Source organism: Pempheris klunzingeri, chromosome 12 (genome assembly GCF_042242105.1).
Source record: "Pempheris klunzingeri isolate RE-2024b chromosome 12, fPemKlu1.hap1, whole genome shotgun sequence".
NCBI classification, from domain to species: Eukaryota; Metazoa; Chordata; class Actinopteri; order Acropomatiformes; family Pempheridae; genus Pempheris; species Pempheris klunzingeri.
The window spans coordinates 3,250,163-3,271,583 of record NC_092023.1 but is presented as its reverse complement, the minus strand read 5'-3'; the positions used below and the strand labels follow the sequence as shown (position 1 = coordinate 3,271,583).

The window sequence follows — 21,421 nt, the reverse complement described above, 5'->3', positions numbered from 1 at the left end:
TCTTAAGATCTGGGTCATCGTTTGCTTTCTTTAAGAGGTCGTCTAGTTTCCTCTGAGCAAAAGACCACTTGGCCTCTGACTGTTCAATTAACTGTTTTGTGTGACTTAATTCCTGCTCACTGGCAGCTTTGTCTTTGACTGTTATTTCTAACTTGATGCAATATTGATGAAGGTCATGCTCAAGCTGTGATTTCTGAAAGTTTAGATCATCAATTGTCTTTTGCTGCGTTTCTACTTCTCCTTCCAACTTTTCCAGCTGGGCTTGTCTTTCAACCAGCAAAGCCTCCTGTTCCTGGATCCGTTGCTTCAGTTGACTAATCTCTACTTCCCCTGCAGCTTTTTGGAGCTCCGCGCTCTCTGTCCTTTTTACATTCTCTGCTCTGTCAAAAGCCTTTCTGTTCTACAACGCAAAAAAAAGAGTCATCCTCCGTTTCACTTTTAATTAGAAATTGTAAAATGAATTGCATGAATATTTTACTTCTTACCAGAGTGCTGAAGCAATATTTTTTCCTAAACTTTCTGTCAAAGCATAAAAAGCTTTCTCCTCCCAGCAAGTCACCGTCACCAGCAAAAAGGAATTACTGCAAATGCAGACATGCATCGCATTTTCACAGTTCCTTTGCTTCACTTGCGCAATGAAGCAAATATCTTCACTCAAGATGAGCTGAGCAACAGATAAAACCCTCACAGGAAGAGCTCAAGGTGGATAAAGAATAAATATACATAGCATAGTGGTTTTGTCTCTTACATTATTCTAGTGAGGTAGTGAAATATGTTGATGTGAAACAGAAGACCTGGGAATCGTGCAAAGACAAGAATATAAAGCAACAGCTCTTTGTAAGTTTAAGTACCCACAGAGGCCCAAAAGGCTAAAATGTGCTGCACAGGCCACTGTAAATGTAGAAATGCAGAAAGTGTTCAAATATGGATGTCTCACCTCCTCGTCTTCAGTTCTCTTCAGTGTTTCACTCGCAAACTTCACATACTGTGTCATGAGAGTCACCAGAGCAGTGTAGCGGGTTCGGAGATCCATAAACTGTGAAATGAAACAAAGAAAAGCGGATGTCATTGACATGTATTCTACAGAGGAGCACAAATCTCCTGTTCTGATGAAGGCAAATCGTAGTTTTACCTCCTGCTGAATGGCGTCAGAAGAGCTCTGCATCCTCCGTTTCTTCAGAGGGGATTTGTGTTGGGAGTCAACCATCGCTCTGAAGGTCATCAGCTGAAGTTCATAGTCCTACAAAGAGATTTATGTGTGACTTTAGAAGGTTTTTCTCAGCTACAGCAGTTCTCAGATGAGATCACTGCTTGGTCCTTGTCCAGCAATGAAAATGACACCAACTGCTAATTTCATATATCAGAAAAACTGCCTGAAGATAGTCGAGCAAAAATAAAACAGTGTTGAGAATGAATTGAAATAAATACGCTCACCTTTATGGCAGATGAGTACTGCTCTGAGTACTTCTGACACTCGTCAATTCTGCTCTGTTTCTGTTCAATTTCAGCAACAAGGACCTAAAAAACAGACATTTTAAATACATCCATTTATACATCCACTTACTGTCTTTACCTTATCGTGAAGAAGTGCATTCCAGTCCTACCTTCTGCTTGTTCAGCAGCTCAGCCAGGGCCTTGCTGTCTTCAGGTTTGTTTTCTTGGGCCTTTAGCTGTGCTGCTTCCATTTCTGAAACCCATTCGTCAAGACTGCTGTAGGAGTCCCTGTAGTGTTTCAGAGATTTGCCGATACCATCCAGATCCCGAAGCCTGTAATTGGAATGTCAATGAGCCTCCGTCACACAAAAGAGGTTTTCCCACACGTGTCAAAAACAGAGTGCATAAGAAGTAATAAACACCGACCTGCTGTCAATCTGGGAGTGAATGTTCTGCCACCTCTCACTCAGCTGGTCGGCTTTCTCCTTGTGCCAGTCGAGGTCAAAGTCTCGTTCGTTGTGTGCCTTGAACATGCGGTCGCTGATGACTCGTGCTTTCTGCAGCTCATCCTCCATGTCGTGGAACACCTCCTGCTTCACATCAATCTCTGTCCGCCATTGCTATAATCAGAAGGAAGAATGATTATTCAAAATCAAGTAGAACTGTTGCCGGTGTTGGTGAAATGTTCAATAGTTACCTTAAGTGTTGAAATGACCGACTCAATGGATTTGATGTCAGAGCTCATAGCGTCTTCCTCGTAGAGTTTGGATTCGTAGGCTTTAACTAGTGCCTCTGCACTCTGGCTGTGCCTCACCACTAAGCTCACTGTTTTCAGTCTGCAACACAAAGGGAACACGTCTTCAGTTCAGCTATTTTCAATGGAAATATTCATCAAGTGCACATATCTGTCTAAAGTACTGATAGACAATAACAGGAGTGTCTCACTTGTCCATATAAATGGAGGACATGGAGTACACTTGGCTCATGCTCTGGACCAGGTTGGTGAGCTCAGAGGAAAGCGTTGGCATCGACGGAGAACCTGCAGCCTGTCTGAGGAACAGCTCGCACTTCTCCTTCATAACGTCGAGGTCCTCCTTCAGTTTATTCAGCTCCGTCGTCTTGTTCTGCATGCAGGAGATCACCGTTAAAACGACAACACCAGTAAAGTTCCTTAATGTGCTAAAGGTTTATTGATATCCAGATGTGTACCTCATGTTCAGTGATGCGCTGCAGACTCTGCTCCAGGTCGTCTCTCTCCAGCGGCGTGCGGAGCTGCCTGATCAGATGTTCTTCGTGGGCCTCCAGATGCATCCGGAAGTTGCGTATTTCTGAGATGTAATGATTGTACACCGACTCCTCGTGTTCCTCTGTTTACAAGACATACAAATAATCACTGAAGAGCATAAAATATGTTTGACAGGACAGTTTTGATGTTTGTTCTTTTTAAAAAATAGTCAATAAGGAAGAAAAAAGCTTAATACCATTTGAAACTATTTGTTTGGTGATACCACGTGATAAAACAAGCCTGTTTTATAATCTCACATTAACTGACAGCACACTAAAGCACCTCTAGGTGGCACCATTATCACGGTGTAAAGCCAAATACGCCCTGTCACAACATGGCTAAATCAGTGATGGTTGGTACGCTGCTAATATGAAGTCATAAACAATTCAGTAAATGGTTTCAATAAGACGAGACCTTTTAGAAAAAGGGGAGGTGGTTTATATGTTAGTGAGCATTTAAACATCTTTATTTGTCCCTGTTTGTCTGCACACCCTATTTAAAACCAATAACTACATCCCAAGTAACCACTACATTCAAAGTAAAGCCAACCACTTCTTTAGAAACTCCTCTTAATTCTGTAAGAAAAAACAACATAATTCCAAAAGGCATTAACTTAAGGCTTAGCAGGCTTAAGGAGCCATGTGGTTCCCTCACGCTGCGATGTATGCCAGCAGCTAGTTTCTGGGAGGGACAGCTGACACTCTGAGCCTTGCCTCTTTCTGCAGATCTGAGCAGCTCCTGGTAGTACTCCTTGCAGGCTACAACGTCTCTCTCTAGCTGGGCACAGTCTGCCACCGTGAATACCTCCGACTCTTCGCTGTCTTCCAGGAACTCGTCAAAGTGGGACTGCAGGTTGCTCAAGACCTGCTGGTGCTCACCTGGTAACATGGTCTTTATCTGCAGAAATAAGACAAACATGTACTTGCCGTTTCCCCTCCAGTGTTCGTCAGAAGTGAGCCTAACTATCATAAACGGAGAACACGGTAACTGAAACTTACTGAGGACACATTCCAGTTGCGGATGGCTCGTATGTCAGCCATTAGGTAATGCCAAGACACCACACTCTTCATGTTGATGTGGGAGTGGTGCCACAGCGCCAGGACATTCTGGTACAGCTGCTCAGTTCTGCAGGAATGAACGATGAATAGTTTATCCAGTCAAAGTCGGGTCACCGGAGTCATTTGAACTCAAGAGTAAAGTTTATTTAGAAGAAGACACAAAATGAACGCGAGCATCTCACCTTGCAGCCATATCAACAGCCTCTTTGTTGGGTGGGGGCACAGTGAAGCACACAGAGGGCACCATGGCCTCGTTCCCCGCTGGGTTGATGACTTTCCACTTGGCCCGATGAGCGTTATTGGCCAACACACACTCATCATCTTTATAAATGGTGATCTAAAAGAGTTGTGATAAAGACGCAGCATAAATTTCACATCAAGCCAAAATAAAGTGAGATTAGACGTGGTGTGATGCGGCGCTGAGAGCCGCTGCGTACCTCAATCTGACGATAATCACAGATGGCTTTGACGGGGATGGAGGATCTCACAGGACTCTCAGGGTTCCTCGGCCGAAGCTGCACAATGTTCTTGGCCCGGCCTACTAACCCAGCAACAGTGCTGCGGTACTGGAGAAGCTGCTCTTTCTCATCCTGGGGAGACACCATGCCAAATAAAAGTCCTTTGTTTTTTTATTTTATTTCCAAAGACCTCCACATGCACACACACTTCATATCTTTCTATCAGTTTACCATCGACTCCTGAATCAGATCCTCCAGTCTGTGTAGGCTGCTCGTTCGATCACAGCTGTATTTTCTCTGAATGGCATCTTGCAGGCCCTTAAGGTAGTCCATGGCCTCTTTGGCATCACTGAAAAACTGCACAGGTGAAAAGAATGACGAATTAGACGTCAGATAAACACTTTGCTGTATTGCCTGGAAATTTGCCAAAAGCTCACCTCAAAATAAACAGCATTTTCCTTGAGATGCTGCTCTACACATGAGCAGAGCTGCAAAATCCAGCTCCACTGCGTCTGCATGGCAGCTCTGTATGCCTGCAAGACAAACAGCACAATATCCTCATGTAATAGCCAGAAAATTACAAGATACAAAGACTTTCTTTTAATGATAGTGGGAGCTGTGTGAAGGGTGGAGAGCTGAGTGCACAGAAAACAAAACATGCAGGGCTCACTTCAATAGTGAGCCTGGCTGGGTGGTTCTTGAGCATGAGGCGTTCTGCCTTGTCCTGCACAGACTTGATCACTTCCTCCTTTTCATCAAGCTCCCTCATCAGATCCTGTGTAAAAGACATTACGGTGAGTATCTCAGGCGTCCTGCCATGGCAAATAATAGTCACTCCATCCTCTCACACAATCTCATATCCTGCCTCACAGCGCTGAGAACAAACTTAATCATTCAGGCTACAATACACAAATCCCCTCAGTGAGTTTATTATTTGGTTAAAAGAAAGCTGCTGCAAATGAACCAAACCTACACGACCAAAAGAGCCGTCTGATCAAAGCCTCGTTATTCTATGTTTCTAAAATAAACCCTCACAGCATGGTAGTCCCTTTTCTTGGAGATGGCACTGTTGCGATCACTCCAGTCGAAGGCGACCTCTTCTTCCTCCTTCTCGTTCAGCCAGATGAGCTCCTGAGTCGCCTGGGACACAAAATCGTGCAGGCTTTCCAGGTGGCTTTGCCGCTCTCTTGAGCAGCTCTAAAAAGGAACAGGCAGTCATTAAGTCAGACTCATCAATAATTCATAGCATCTATAGCAGCACAGATTTAAGATGATGAATGCCAAGCGCAACAGATGACTTACCAACAGTCTCTCATACTGCTTCTCCAGTTTGTTCAGTTTGTCTGAATATGTTAGTTTCAGGGGTATGGTCATCTGAATCTGAGAAAATAAAAGCATGTTTTGTGTTTTTTAGTTTCAGAGACATAACATTTAGCTAATAGATTATGTAGGATTGCTGATGTTTTCCCACTCAAGAACAAACTCAAAGTCAAGAACACTTACTTCGCTCAGTTTGGCATCTTTGAGACTTATTTGAAACTCTTCAATGGCTCTGTGGACACTTTTGTGGTTCTCTAAATGCAATTCCACACTTGGCAAATCAGATCCCCACTCTGAACGATCCAGCTGCAACTTTAAAACAGTAAAAAAATAAATAATCAGTATTTTATCTTTACTGTGTACAATTAAAGCTACAGTACACTTTAAATAAACTGTGATGACTCACCTGCATCTCTTCCACCCAGTTCAGGAGGTCGTTAACAAATTTCATGTTGATCTCCTCCTCTGTCATGTTGGGGTCTGCCAGAGAGGATTTCAGTAAGGGCTTGCGGATCTGCATGTGTTTCAGCTGTCTGAGGCTGCCTGGGTCCATGCCGCCAGGCTGCAGACCGGGGGTCAAGGCAGGGGTCAAGGACGGGGTCAGGCACGGTGTAAGGCTAGAGGTGAATGTGGACCCTGGGGTGCCTAACCCCCCCGGGGTGAGTGCAGGCGTGAGGACCGGTGTCAGGCTTGTGCTGATGTTCTGCGAGAAGCCAGAGTTCAGGCTTTGCGTGATGCCTGAGATCATCATTTTGGTTTGCTCCGTCGTCAAGGTGCGACCTTTGCTGTACACGGATGAACACTCGGCTCTCAGGGACAGAAGCTCGTCCCGGAGTTTTGATACCCTGCGTTCAAAAAGGGAACAACAACTTGAGATGTCTTAATGTCTGAGAAAAATCAGCGTGCTTTGTAAGGATGTGAGGAGGATATACTTTGTACCTTTGAACAAGTTGGTCTGCAAAAGGGAATTTCCCATCCAGAAGAATTTGGATGTCCACCACTTGTTGTCTGAGGATATTCTCACACTCCAAAAGGTAGCCAGCGATCTCAGCCTCGTTAAGAAACTGAATACCAGACTCAAGACGTTTTGCATCCTTAACGAGGGAGGGAGAAAGGAGACTCAAAACTCAGAACAGGGCATGCACACTCGCCTTAACTTACAATAAATCAAACAGAAATTGTACAAAACGTACAGACTGCAGGGCAGTTCTGGCCAGTGCCAGTTTGTCTTCTCCGTTAGCACAATCCCGCTGGACCCTGTTGGCGATCTGCTGCAACATCTCAAGCCTAAAAAAACCAAAAAAGATTTGACTGTTAGTACGCAGTTGTTATCGCTCAATAAAAGAAAAGAAAACGTCACACTGTCGCACCTGGATCCATAGGCAATGTTGTTATTGAGAAAGACTGAGCTGTTAATTTGTAACGGCTCAGTGAGGATGGTGTCGTTGGAGCCAAAACTGGTGAAGCTGCTGTTGCTCACAGACGAGATCCCGCTGAAATAAGCCATCTTGCTTTACGCGGTACAGAACCACGGCTACTCCCGGCCACTCAAACCGGTCGCTGCTGCGTTTCTCTTCCTAACCATCCCACCGAAAGCATCCCAGCCTCGACCTAACCGTGGCAGCTTGACTAAGACCCGACTGATGAAGCTGCTTTCAACTTGCTCATATTTATGGGGTAACAGCCAGGTGAGGAGCGTGTGAATCCCACCCTATAATAATCTGCTGCCCTTAGGGGATAGAAATATAAAAGCAAGTCGAGGCAGAGCACCTTTATACGAGCTGAGACTGTTAAAGTGCTGCCAAACTGCTGTAATAGCTGTTTCCACCACACCCAACATTAATGCAGTAAATATGCAGTGTTTAGAGAACACGACAGGAGATGTAACCTTGTTTAAAATATTGAGCCCAAAAGACGACATTTGAGTTTCCATAGAAATCAGATCTGCTCTGCAAACAAACACAGATGGAACGAGAGCACCTGGTAGAGGTCAAAAACTTGACTGAGCCTGTCCTAAGAAAGCAGTAACTGTATATCAGGGAAGATCTTCACGGAGGCATGCTACGACATAAAAGGCACCTTCATGTGTTCTGTGCATTTTCAAGTTTCTGCCTTTTTAAAGTAACTAAATACAAAGTCAGTCGTGTTTTTGTGCCTGAACTGCAGAACACAAAAGCACCTCCTCTTCCCCACTACTTTATTCTAAGATGAGATCAAGATTCACTTCTCGTTCGCTGCTCGTTTTGCAAATCGTTCGATCGGAACAAAACTCAACCACATCACAGCAAACTGGGCTAAGAAATATTGTGTTCAACCGCTCCTAAATGTGCTGAGAGAAATCCTACTATAGCAGCTCGGTGAGGGGATTTCTAGTTTAATAAGAGAAAACCAAACCCTGACATTAACTCTGAGCATCAGTGTTAGGTTTCAGTGGAGACATTAGTGCCACAGATTGGCTGTAATATGATGCTGGAGCACTTTGTCAGCACCAACCTCAGACAGTGCTGAGCAGCATATTTGCTCTTTTATCTGTATACTGTATGAAGACCAGCACGATGCTTTAAATCCTTGTATGCTGCCTAAAGCATCAAATATGTGAACACAGATAAGGAATGTGACTTTGGTTTTTCCACTGAACACAAAGAAAACACACATTTAACTTAAGAAATAAACATTTAAGGTCTGAGTACTATTTAAATATATAAGTATATATATATCAAACACCAGTTGACTTTTGGCTTACAAATAATCCATAATATTATTTTACAAAGACCATAAAGATTAGGACTTAAATAACATTATGTTGAACCAGGACAGACAGACGGACTATTAATACGCTGCACATACCTTTCCACCTCAGGTCTCAAGCTCTTCTCTCTTTCCAACATGGCAACGATTAATTTACCCCATTCCTTCTCCACATCATTAGGATGATGACCCTGGGGTAACTGAATACGTCCAAACTCGATCCACATCTGTCAGACGCACCACAAACACAGACGTGTCATTACGACAGTGCGTAAAACCACAAACGCCAAGAAATACGTGTTTTGTGTTTGTATACCTCAAGCATCTTATAGAGATTTTTGATCTTTGTCTTCTCGTTCTCTTTCAGCGGGATTTCATGTTCTTTAAACTGCAGATACTGTGTATAAAGTGCCTGTGAAAGAAAGCAGAGATTAACATTTGTTTCTCCGGCGGCACCACAAAGCTTCAGAACAATGTTAACCAGGAGACACATCTCTTCTGCTGCCCCTCTGCCTTTAAAAAAAAAAAAAAGTGCCATCACTGTTAAAGCCCATCGACTTCTTGCAGCAAATGGATGCAGCTGCTCTCTCACACCCATCGATATCACTTTAAGTCTCAGTTAGAGCAGATAGGCGCTGCATGCAGGCTATTTGAAACAGTCATCCTTCACTTCACAGACACTGCATGCAGACTCTATCTAAGCACTCTGCAAAATGAGACAGCTGACACTCAACTGGTGAAAACTAAACCTAGAAATGCTGATTAAAACCTTCAGTACCTTGAGTTCCACAGGGTTGTTGGGGAATGATCTATCTGACATTATGGCCACATTGTGTTTGATCCACTGGCTGAGGTATTTGATCATGTTCTGGTACTCCACCCACTTGATATCAACATCCTGTTCGCAGAAAAAAGGGATCATCAGCAATAAAGCACTTTCACTTGGATTGGGCAGAGTTACTGGTGGACCGATGCCATGAGCTTACATTAGGACTGATTCCATCGACACCATCAGGTACTTTAGGGAAGGCATCATACAGCGTTGAGACGTATGTGATGACTGATTTTTCATCGGGAGACTGAACGTCTACGTCTGAGGAGATAAGTAAAAACCAAAAGGTCGCAAATGCAACGCACGTCAGTGAGCTATGCTCAGAGGAATTATTCCTGGAGCCAAAACTCAAGCGTCACTCCACATGATTTATAGCACAAAAGGCATTAAAAGTGGGTTTTTTTGACTCAAACCAAACATGACTGTGTGCGTGGATCTCACCCTCGGGGTCCAGCAGCCTGGCCACCCCCAGCTGCTCAGCTGCACAAAACGCATGCTCTAAATTTGATCGGTTGGTTTGTGTCGACACACGGCTCATATCCACCATGTCCGGCCTGCAATACAGAGAGAGAGAGACCAGTGAGGCAAAAAAAAAACAAAAGGAGAAGCTTCACTGTTCTGCAAAACCTCCTGCAGTTCATTCATTGTTGCCGTACCTGTATTTATGAATGACGGCGTTAAAAAGCCTCCCATCCCTCCAAGAGGTCGTGAAGTTATCACATCGTACGCCTACGTAGCCCTCTGTTATCTGCTTGGACCAGAGCAGCAGCCTCTCCTTGGCTGTCATGTCCTCGGACTCTCCCGTCACGTGGATCTCCGAGATCTGTCACAAAGAGAAACACAATGAAAATGAAAGAATGAAATGAAAGAAATGCTTTGACAGACACAGACCTGTGAAATTAAGACCTTTACAAAGCGGATATAATAACAGCAACATCTTTAACCCTTTATCGTGCAGGGGACCATATTTGGTAACTTAAGTGGGAGTTCAAAATGCCCCCCCTTCCCTCACCATGAGGCAGCAGAACTACCAGATTTCTCCAAGACAATCAGCGACAATCAGGCTGCATGACAGACCGGCAAGAAACCACATATGGTGACTTCACTGACCCTGATTTTCACCAAAACATTAAACTTTTTTTTTTGAAAAACTCACAAAAGAAAAAAAAGTCTTGTAACGACCACCAGTAATGGTCTAGGGTTAAAATTTTGAATTTCTAAGTATTTCAATGAGTGCCCTATAAAGGGTTAAAATATAATACAATCAGCTTAAGTCTTTGTCTCAAGACTTCACAAGAATATTTTTTTTATTGCACAGAACAGTAAATAGGGCCAAAGTTTCCTTATCTGTGTTATTAACTTTTCTGTTCTCACTTGAAACGTGGAAAGTGTCGGAGGTGTTCGATAGAGCTGTGTAATAAATAACCCAGCAGTTTTACAGCATATTAGGATGACCTCAAACAAACTGTCACTGAGTTCACAGTGCTGGTGGCATCAAGCACATTTATGGCATCTGAACAAGAGTCTCTATCCACAGTTCACACCACATTCATGCAGTGCACATCCGGAAACAGAAATTATTCTGTTGGACGGCACACAGAGCACATCTAGAAAAGTTTGTTTCTATTTTCCACATCACAGAAAAGTCCCGAGATGAACTTCCATCAGCCAATCAATCAACAAACTGAATCAATCATCACTCTTCATCAGCCATAAAAAACAAACAGTAACACACTACATTAACATAGACACATAGACACAGAAAGATCTCCCCACAGACCAGCCTATAGGCTGTACGATTTCCAAAGCTGGAAATATGTCTACAGTCCAGTCGAGAAAACGTTTAACAGCCACCAAAACAAAGACTGATTTACTCTTTTCAGTCCGTCCTGAACCCTAAAAAGATGCAGCATAAATGTTGAGGAGCTGAATCTTACTGGAAACTCTGACTAACAGACGGGCCGAGGTTTGAGTATCACACCACGATGCAAAGGGATAAAACAGAATCAATAAGAAGGTGATCAAACAAACACTGATTTATTTTACTAAGAAAGAAAAGATTCTGTTTGTTCTCCTGATTAATTGATCTGATTAATCAACAGTTTGCTGTTAATAACGGCCCCAAGATGTCTGTAACGATCTACAGACGTCAGCAAGCATGTCTTTGTTTTGTTAGAGATGAAACAGTGACTGTTGGCACCATAGATATACAAACGTAGACATCTCATCAGCTGCTGTGGGTCCACGTGTCGGCCATATTGGGGGGGTGTCAAGATCAGCTAGTGTGCATGTTGAGAAGCGCAGACTTCATAACAAAATTGGCTGTAATTCACTTAATGAGCTGCACACCAAAACATGAACCTTCTGGACAGACACAACTTCTACTGATTAGATCCAGTAACTGAATTTACATCACGTTCATTTTCTCGCATTTATAACAAAGCAAATATCATGAAAACCGGTTCAGAATGAAGCACGTTAGTCTGAATCTCGACCTCCCCAATATGGCGGCTGCACAGATCATCATCCACAGCAGATTTTATAGAATTCGCTTTCCGTTTCCGTTTCTGTGCACACTCTGGCAGCCGTTCGTGTGCAAAAACTAAAGTGGAGGAGATAAACAGCAGCCCAGTGGGGAAACTGTGGACTTAGACATCGATATAATTCACTTTCACACACTGCAGCCTCCTGATGACACACTGTAATCACAATGGTAACAAACATAAGCGACTGCTCCAGCCAGGTCCCTAATTATAAAGATAATGAATACAGTAAAACATAATTGGTTTTCTCAATGTACTCAACAGCCGATGAACCACGCTGATGAGGAATGAAACGACGTAATTGGAAAACTAGTTTAACCAAATGAACCGGCTTTGCTCTAAAGGACGGCTTTATTTTAGCTTCACTGCAGTGCTGAACGTCCACATTTTAAAAACCAGCCTGGTGACGTTCAAGTTACACTATAAACCAATCAAATCCCTTATGAACCTATCGTGAATTACACCCCGGATAACTTTAAATAACACAATCTAAGTTTACCTCGTGCCCGGTGGAAATACATTTGGCAGGACCTGGAAGATGTTCTACGTAACCAGAGCAGGTGTAGGCCCTTCGTCTCCTCCTCCTGTGTGCCTGAGAGCCCCATATAATCTTGGCAAACGTGTCCTCGCTCCCAGGTCTGTCGGTCCCCCTCAGAGTCCGAAGCATATGCTCCACCGCTCCAAAGCTAACAGCCCTCCTCAACTGGCGCTGGAGCAGCTTTTTTACAAGCAGGCCGTCCTTAGCTGAGGCACCTCTGGATGTTGTGTTCACACAGTGGAGCTTTCCTTCTACGGACGACCAGCTTCTATCACCGTCCGTCTGCTCTGTGGAAAACCTTCCCAGCCTGGAAGCTAACTTCTTCCCCAGAGGATGATTACTGGGATCTCTGAGGATTAAAACAGGTACCTCTCCAACGTAGACACCTCTGCTGATGCTTTCCTGCCTGGATAGATGCTTCTCAGCCTCTGAGGGTTTATCCAGCTCTGCTTGGGACTCCTCTGTGTTTCCATTCGGGCCGTCTCGAGTCTCTGCACCACTGCAGGTGGCCTCGCTTGTAACAGCCTGGCTTCTAGGGCTCCTGAGAGACCCTGAGAGAGGCTGAAAGTCCTCTGATTTCCTCTTCTTCCTCTGAAAATAGCGGCGGCCTTTAACCTCTTTAGATTCAGGGCTCAGTGGAGCTTTCTTGGGGTCAACATAGTATTCCTCTTTAGGGCCTCGCACACAGCCACAGATGTTTCCCATGGCTGACAGTCACAGAGTCTCTCACCCATCGACAGAGCTCAGCTCCAGACAGTTAGCTGTTTTCAGGCAAAGTATCCAGTGAGCTCCATGTGGTCTGAACACCACCGTCCCATTGACAGAGAGAGAGAAACAATCTCACACTGTGAAACTAACACACAATAAGCAGCGGCGGACAGACATAAAGCTTCCTCCTGTCAGAGCAGAGCTGACTTTTCCTTTCATTGACTCGCAGCTGAGGACTGGTCAGCCTCTCTCTCTCTCTCTCTCTCTCTCTCTCTCTCACTGCACTTCTCTCTTGGGTCTCTCCTCTGACACTGGAATCCTTTCTGACCTTTGAAACATTTCCCTGGCTTTGCTAATCCAGCACAAACACCATAAATGCACACACAGACGTTGGCCCACGTGCATGCAGCTCTCAGCTGAGTGAGAATGTAAAACACTTGTGGACAGACTGGCTTGTCTGCTTCACCTACACAGCAAACACGTGCACGTCACAGCCAACCCCTCAGGTTTCCTAATATCGGTGTCTGTGATGAGGGGTGAGGGGAGGACATGGTTTACTGGATGCCTGCTGATGGCCGCCTATTATGCTGTGAGAAACTTTGGCTCAGCAAGTTTGCCTGCAACGGCCAAACGCAGTCCCAGCCGGTCAGAAAGGCTTTGGAAAACAGAGCAGCGTCGGTCAACGAGAGCAGCAGCAGCAGAGGCAAATCCCAGCTGGACAACAAAGTGCTTTCACTTTGTCTATCAATCACGCTACGTACAATGGCAGAGCCAGAGGTGGGGCTTGGGTCCAATGGCTTAAACAAACACTATTATCTGGACAGATCACCACCACCGCAGTTCACAGGGGGGCAAATACTCTGACCAGGAAGTGATTCACCCTTAAAACAGCTGTAAGATAACATTGCCCACCAGAGTGTGGCACCAGCCCGCTATGGAGGAATCCACCAATACTTTTATTATGGCAAAAAGAGAAATAAGCAGTGTGTGAAGGAGTGAGTGTACTGCCACCGCACAGCTCAACTAAAAATAACAGTGTGTGCTTTCAATATTTGAACGCCACTGAAGTTTCCCTGAAGGTCAAAGTCACCTGACAGCCAACACAGTTCAAACTACAGTGTGCTGATTACTCCGACTGCTGCTTATGGCCAGCTTATGGTCCAGCACGGGCATTATCGCAGTATAATAGATTATGTTTGTACATGTTATAGGGCAGTAAAATGGTTTAACGGGGCTTTTAATATGCCCTCTATCGTAATAACAGTGAATAAAGGAGATACATGAATCACGAATGTGTGAAAAATACACATCACAAACGGACACAGGGGCAGTTAATCAGGGCAAAACAAACCGACAAGACAAACAAGCATAGAAACACCTGACAGCAGTGCATTGTCATGGTGGTTCACTGTCCAGCTACGTTAAAATAAACATTTGCACTCTAGTGTTCTCTACGCCGTGTCCCCGGTGAAAACACAGCGTGGTCACAATGGTAGAGAACACAACAGAGGCAAGTTTGCGTAATGAAATCAACTCTTATCTGTCCAGACATGATCAGACAATGGATGGTGTCTGAACCACCTTGACAAAACTTATCAAACTGTAAGGTAGAGAGCTGCGGTCAAACCCTGTCAGCATTAGTTTATATAAATTCAGATTAAAAAAAATGTGCCTGCAGCAATAAGAAAAGCACGAACAGCATGACCCCGAGACAACCTCTCTGCTTTAGACAGGATCTGAATACTTTGGCAAAGCCAGTCATATAAAAGCCTGTAATACAAAAACAGTGTTTTAATTCATACATGTCAACCTGCTGTCAGCTGTGCTTATATAAGCCAGAGGTGTATACTATGACTGATGCACAACATTTTCTCCTTCAGTGCCCTGCTATCCCTCCAAATCAAGAAAAAACAGGCCCACTGCCGCTGGATCAATGTGCTGAAGGGCTTGCGTGAGACTGGCAGCAGCAGGTGTTGGACTCATCACCGACGCTACCTGTCAGCGCGTTTGAGTCCAGGCAAAATGATATCAACTCCTCTGAGGGTGTTGGACACACAGATGCATTCTTGTTCTAAAATAATAAACTAAATTCACGACAGTCTCGACCGAAACTGAAAGACGATTGCCACGTTCCTGTCCCTCAACCAACAAGTGAGTCATGTGCCAAGGATATTAATAATGCAATGCAAGACAGTCAGGGAGAGGGAGGGAAGGGGAGAGAGGGAGAGAGAGAGAAAGAGAGTTAAAGTATGAAGTGTTCTGAATAGATGCTGTTAATACCTCGGTGGACACCTGGATGATCCTATCCTGCACAGAGGCCGACCCACCTGACATGATTTGTGTCACTCCAGCAATAAAATGAGAATCATTCCCAGAGAGAACATTTTTGAGAACATTGAGGGAGAAATGCAAATTCAGCCTGGGGCTAACATCATCTTTAAAACCATTACTTCTCTACAAACAGCAAGTGAAACTACACAAATGCAGGATGCAAAAAGGTGGAGAGTGGAGCCTGCTTAAAGTTTCACAGACAAAACAAATCTACTTTCAAGCCATTTTCCCCTGAACTCAAACACAGACTGACAATAACTGTGTGTAAAGATATTTTCTATGTTATAACACATCCTGTGAAGACATCTTGGCTCCTGGGTGTAACTAACTGGCTCAATCAGACAGGAACTAACGTGAACCAGGTAAACAAGAACATCATGTATCAGACTGCAACACTAAGAAAGCAATCAAAGCGCTCAGCGGGATGTCGGCTGCACAGTTTTGACACCTTGTGGTCAAAAGTAGAAACATCCATTGGGTGGGGCGGGTGTCTGCATGAGCTCATTTTAAAAGCATTAATCTGGAAGGCATTTGACAAGCTGTTATGTAACTCAATCCCAAAACATGCCAGAATTTCTGTTGCACAGAAAATATCTTTAAACTCTACAAAGACAAAAGCAATGCAGTCGTAAATCCTCTGGATTATATTCAAGATACATCGAGAGGATGTAAAGGTTCATACAAGCTTCAAATGAACAGCCAGTGTTGGTGTGAACTCTTTAGTTACATGAAATACAAGGACATAATAGTAACAATCTGGTATCTGGGGAATAAATAATCTTAATTACTTGGCGATTGAAAGCAAAACATTTACCAAACCATAAAATGCCAACTGACCTGAAAGTGCAGAATGATGGTCCAGATCAATCCCAGGGTCAGTTTGGGGTTACCATCCGTGATGTCGTCGTTCCTGATATTTACAAGCTTGACCTGAAGGCGGGAAACACTGATTAATATTGAGTTTCCAAATTAAGACGCTGGCCTTTACATTTATTTGGTGTATTAATCAAGTACCAGAGATGTGTATCTGCGTTCTGTCCATTTCAACTCACATGCCTGTCACCACAAGGTGGCACAATAGTCACTGTATTCTCTCAGGGACCATTGTTGTGTTGGGCTAAGGTGATAAAATGTGAATGAATCCTTAAATGCAACGAACCTGTGAGGACTGTTTTTATGTTCCACATAGCGGAGAGAGAAACACGATGTGTGTTTAATGAACTCACAAACAACATGAATCAGAAAGCAGAATTCTGGTTTTAACGTATCTATCATACAGGAGCAGGTTATTTATTCCTCCAGTGGAAGCCTGATCATCTGTGATAACTGATATCAATAAGCTGCGAGGGGTTTAAACAGTGAGACCGTTCAATGATTGATGACTTCAGAGGATGCATGGTATGTAGTGCAGCTAAAACAATAGAACAAGTCATTTGTGACCATCTATGAATCCTTTGTCTCGAGCCTTACGTCACATCTGGCTACGGCTCAGCCAGGCTGTGTTCTTCATCACATCCCGGCTGCGGTGGGGGAGGGGCGGCCAATCAAAGCTCTTCGAAACCCCACTGATGGGACTTATGGGAGTCAGCGCTCCTTTAAATGCTGCCATTACTACTCGTGGTAAGTGAATTGTGATTTTCATGATGGAAAATGCCAGGAGTCCCGCAGTGTGTGACTGGAGAACAGGTTGTGTATCTGCCGAGTGGAGTTACATATGTGCCTTCGCTTGCTTTAGTCTGCCTCTCACGCTATGACTCAACTACCTAAATACAATGCAGAACTGATTATTCAGCTGTGGCCTTTTATATAACTCACTATCCTTAATTATCTGAACTTTCACTTGGATGCTGCCATGAATCCCTTTTGTTTTTCCATCACTGCATGATGGATTTTTTTATCTCAACTCTGACAGCTGGCTGATCTTCAGTAACGACTGAAAGGTTTATGTAAATGATGGCTCAGGAGTGTCTCAGCTCTCAGTCAAAAGTGAGAAAGTACTTTGTATTGATCCGTACCTGCCGCCTCTTTAGATAATCCAGTGCTATTTGTACATTCTGGAGTCTGTGGAAGCGCATCCTCCCTCTCTCCCGAGGCTGTGGACACAAAGAGGGAAGAGGGGCCATGTACGGTGATCGGGTTCTTTCTCAACAACAGATGACAAATTTTTTAAAAATGATTAGTGGCATAACGGACACAGGACATGCTTCCAGGTTCTTACCCGTCGATCTGGTCAGGTAAAGACTTTAAAACACACACACACACACACAAACTCTCCCCACAACACGAGCAGCCATTTCTTACTTCAAATCTGTGCATATACAGAACATTTTCCACCATTTGCATCTCTATAAATTTCAATCTCATCACATGTAATAAAGGAAACCCTGCTAGTCGACGCACTTAAACAGCAAACGTGCACATAAAACATGTTAAGACATTCGGGTCGCTGTGCTTGTGAACACTACATGTGAATTTTAAAAACAACACCAGAATGCTACATTGTTCGAGCAAGTATCCAATCTCGTGTGGCGAGTGCACGAGGACGGTCGGGGGCATGAGGCATGAGGTAATGAAATGGAAAATGCATTGAAGCCAGGGTGCAGCAGCAGCAGCAGCAAAAGCCGTGCTGCGTTCAGCCGTGTTTCTGAGTTGATACTAGTTGAGAGAAGAATCCCACTCATCTTAACAGCAATGCAACAAAGTTTAATAAACCATCTCCCACAGATTTCATTCAGTGAATCTTATTCCCTCATGAGGCCCCTTTGAGGCTTTTGAATGGTGGAATATCCCAAAAGCGGCAGATGAAAAATGTCCTGATGCTCATGTAGATTCGCAGTGATTCGACTGTATGTCTCAATGATGGGCAAAGCTAGTGAAATGGCTCTAAAGACCCAAGCTTTTCCGGCCAATCTTCATAATTTATTGCATCTTTTTCATGCTTTTGCGAGGCCAGTGCACCAAATAGATTGTTGGCTCGTGTGAATGTTCGAAAAGAAACTCTGTGCATGAAGATGCCTGGGTCTTTAGTTCATGTGCACATTTCTCTGCATCATCAGTATCATCTGGTCATGTAAACAAAGATTTACATCATTTCCTGATCAAACAAAGTGGATAGAAACCATTAACTTAGCAGAATTGGGAACAAAACTCTATGAGCGTACAGTGGTACCGCACTATCTGCTAAAGCTATAATGTGAGACTACAAAGAGACAAATCATACAGTGGGATTGTTTCTACAGTCCTGTTAATGGGCCACAACACGCTCTGAATTAGTCTATTAAAAGGGAGTGGGGGGGGGCGAGCCACACGTACCCCCTTATCATCATCCACCGTGTCTCCATGCTGCTCAACTGCACATGCTTCTGTCCCACTCACCAACCGCAATGTCTTCAGAAAATCACGCTCCCTTGGCTTATCACCGAAAAGGCAACACATGGGGAAGAAAGGAAGACACGGACACACATGGCGGCCAAATCAAAGGAAGATAGACAATGGGCAGAAACCAATGAGAGAGTTGGAGAACAGAGGAGGAGGGAGGTAGAAAGGGAAACAGGATGTAAACAGAAAACAGATAGCTTCTTAGAGGATGAAAGTTAGTCAGCTGGAGGGGGGGGGGGGAAGTAACTGCTGGGGCTCCTTGCACAAGAGTACATGCAGTTTTAATACATGAAGGGACATCACGGCATGATAACATTATGGAGCTGAGGACTGCACAAAGACTGCATTAACGTACTTGACATGTTAGCAGAGAATTTAAATAATACTGCAAATAGCCTGCAGGATGACAAGCAGAACCTCAGTCCCTGCTGTCTTAAGCCAAAATGCTGCAGCTACATTCACTCTGCAGCAAACAAATATTAAAAAGCTTTATAGTTTAAAAAAAAAAACAAAAAAACATGAGAGCTCTTTGTTTTTGGCATCGCTTACAGTCAATATGTGGTCCCACAAGAAGCTGTTATTACTGTACTTCATTTTCATATGATACTTTTATTTTAACCGTCTTCAGATAAAATTAGATAATTTTACAAGATGCACAATTTCCACAATCCTCATTTTGGTTGCATAACAGCTGTGCACCTAGATTAACAGAGCAAAAGATAAAACACAGGACTGCACGCAAATCTGCATCATATGAAATATATATATATAATATCATATGAAAGCTTCTGGGTACTTAGCATCTGTAAAATAGATCACACCCAGAAACAATCAACTTCTGGTTCATTTCCTGGTCGTTCCAGGTTTGAACAGAGTGGAAGTTGCTTACGCAGCCTTTACAATGATCAGTGTTTGAAACGCTGGAACAGCACAGCTTCCTGCACTCAACGCTCACGGTCGTAACATCAGACTGATCACACTGTTTCCATGATGACAGAAATTTCAAGTTCTGCATAATGTTCCATCTTCTGTTGCGATTAATGTTGTTCGATTACTTGTTCTGTCACACCTGCAGTACTGCCCAGATACTTAGGGCTGCATACATCACGGCTCACTAAGTTGCTAAATTGAAATCAGAATTTTGTTTAGAATAATAAACCTCACTTCTTTAGTGAAAAACTAGTATATACTGGTTTTTGTCGTGATATAATACACATCAAGTGAGCACTGCTGGTGTCCACTAACAAATCATTCGATGAGAAAAGCTCTTTGTAGAGCTTCTTCTGCCTCCAACAGATTAACAGGAGATTTTCTTTCAAAATATCATAATAAAAAATGATGAACTTTATATAGATGTTACTTGAATTTTTGCTGCTTCGGATTCTTTTTTTTACTGTTTTTATTTTGTTGCAATCAATTCATGACTTCACTCATCATCTGAACTTTATATTTGGTTTGTTTCGCCTTTTCCTGTTTCATAAATACAATATGATTTTAAATTATTGTTAAGGCTTCTGTGTGGACCGCAAGAAGACTGGCAATAAAATAAAGAATAAAGGAAGCCTTCGGCCATTGGTGCGTTAAAAAAGGTAAGTTAGCACCATGAAGTGTTAATGAGTGATTATCAATCGGAAGCTTCAATCGGAAAATTAGTTTTCCTACTTAATAGTTTTCACATTTAGATTTTGTTGACTGAAAGATGAAAACCCTTTGTGGGTAATTTATTCTCCCACTCACAAACTGTATGTAGGTACTAATAATGCTGTGGCACTAAGTGCTCGACCCTCCTCATCATCCATATGTATATATAAAGCAACATGCTGTACCACAGTCATCGGTCAGTTTCATACTGATCTCTGAGTGGATAAGGAAAAAAAAAACTGTCTGTCCTTAGTTGTGTTCAAAACCTGCACACCATGTAGAGAAAATGTGACTTTATGAGTGGGTTTTAGTTTGTGCAAATCACAGCAGATCTGATTACAGGACATCAAATCCCAGGATTTCCTCCTACCACCAGTTATGTAAGTGAGAGGGAGGAAGGACAAGTGAATCAGTCATGCAAAGGTGTGACAGACTCCTCTATAGGAAGAGGAACAGATTTCTCACTTCAGTTATTGGTGTCTTGTGACAAACTGGATTGTTTTGTGTGATTTCATGAGACTCTCAATGGAAACTGCTCACACCAACAAACCAAGCGCTTGCTAGCACTTGGTTTTGAGTTTCTCCTCGTCTCTTTAAGAAGCGCTTACCGCGAAAATTAAGACGACAGAGGAGCGTTAACTCACCAATGTGTCTCCAGACAAAACCTCCAGCAGTGAAATCAGGTTATGTCCATCCCGTAAGTCTTCGTACAGGTCATTTATATGCTTTCGTACCTACAGACACGAGGAAGAAAGCAAACTGTGAGCAAAGTCCAAATACCAGATTGTTATTACAAAGCAGTTCAATACAACAAATATCGTTATACAAGCACTGCACATGTGATCAATACTGTTGTTGTGTTGTTTTGACACCTCTGACCTCAGATGAACCATTAATGTTTCCCACATTCTCACATCTGACATAACTACAACACAGCCGTTGCCTGAGATGTTTCTTCCTTCAGCCATTCATTCAGCATTGGATTAATTCCAGTTTTAGAATCACTTCAACCATGTTTTTGTTTTTTCTCTTCCCCGTTCCCTCATTGCGACACCTTATTGAAGCACTTGACTGAGCCACTTGACAGCTCCAGGCTTTCTCCTTCCAGCAGGCCCATCTCTCCTTCCTGTCCTAAATACCGCGCCTC

At 43.4% G+C, this 21,421-nt stretch overlaps 1 protein-coding gene across 1 annotated transcript in view; it reads right to left on the bottom strand.

Moving 5' to 3' along the window:
• dst (dystonin) overlaps window positions 1-21,421 on the bottom strand; it is a 91,243-nt gene that overhangs the window by 54,640 nt on the left and 15,182 nt on the right. Inside the window, exons 3-32 of the mRNA XM_070840652.1 lie at window positions 20,919-21,008; window positions 17,271-17,348; window positions 16,093-16,185; window positions 9,792-9,958; window positions 9,577-9,689; window positions 9,290-9,396; window positions 9,082-9,201; window positions 8,620-8,715; window positions 8,403-8,530; window positions 6,749-6,842; window positions 6,495-6,649; window positions 5,962-6,400; window positions 5,739-5,867; window positions 5,538-5,615; window positions 5,271-5,432; window positions 4,906-5,010; window positions 4,673-4,768; window positions 4,467-4,592; window positions 4,215-4,367; window positions 3,960-4,114; window positions 3,718-3,844; window positions 3,433-3,616; window positions 2,644-2,801; window positions 2,380-2,558; window positions 2,132-2,270; window positions 1,861-2,054; window positions 1,605-1,767; window positions 1,435-1,518; window positions 1,133-1,240; window positions 938-1,036 (exon numbers count right to left, since the gene is read on the bottom strand). Coding sequence (XP_070696753.1) covers window positions 938-1,036; window positions 1,133-1,240; window positions 1,435-1,518; window positions 1,605-1,767; window positions 1,861-2,054; window positions 2,132-2,270; window positions 2,380-2,558; window positions 2,644-2,801; window positions 3,433-3,616; window positions 3,718-3,844; window positions 3,960-4,114; window positions 4,215-4,367; window positions 4,467-4,592; window positions 4,673-4,768; window positions 4,906-5,010; window positions 5,271-5,432; window positions 5,538-5,615; window positions 5,739-5,867; window positions 5,962-6,400; window positions 6,495-6,649; window positions 6,749-6,842; window positions 8,403-8,530; window positions 8,620-8,715; window positions 9,082-9,201; window positions 9,290-9,396; window positions 9,577-9,689; window positions 9,792-9,958; window positions 16,093-16,185; window positions 17,271-17,348; window positions 20,919-21,008 — 4,119 coding nt within the window. The remainder of the gene's footprint in view (window positions 1-937; window positions 1,037-1,132; window positions 1,241-1,434; window positions 1,519-1,604; window positions 1,768-1,860; window positions 2,055-2,131; window positions 2,271-2,379; window positions 2,559-2,643; window positions 2,802-3,432; window positions 3,617-3,717; window positions 3,845-3,959; window positions 4,115-4,214; window positions 4,368-4,466; window positions 4,593-4,672; window positions 4,769-4,905; window positions 5,011-5,270; window positions 5,433-5,537; window positions 5,616-5,738; window positions 5,868-5,961; window positions 6,401-6,494; window positions 6,650-6,748; window positions 6,843-8,402; window positions 8,531-8,619; window positions 8,716-9,081; window positions 9,202-9,289; window positions 9,397-9,576; window positions 9,690-9,791; window positions 9,959-16,092; window positions 16,186-17,270; window positions 17,349-20,918; window positions 21,009-21,421) is intronic.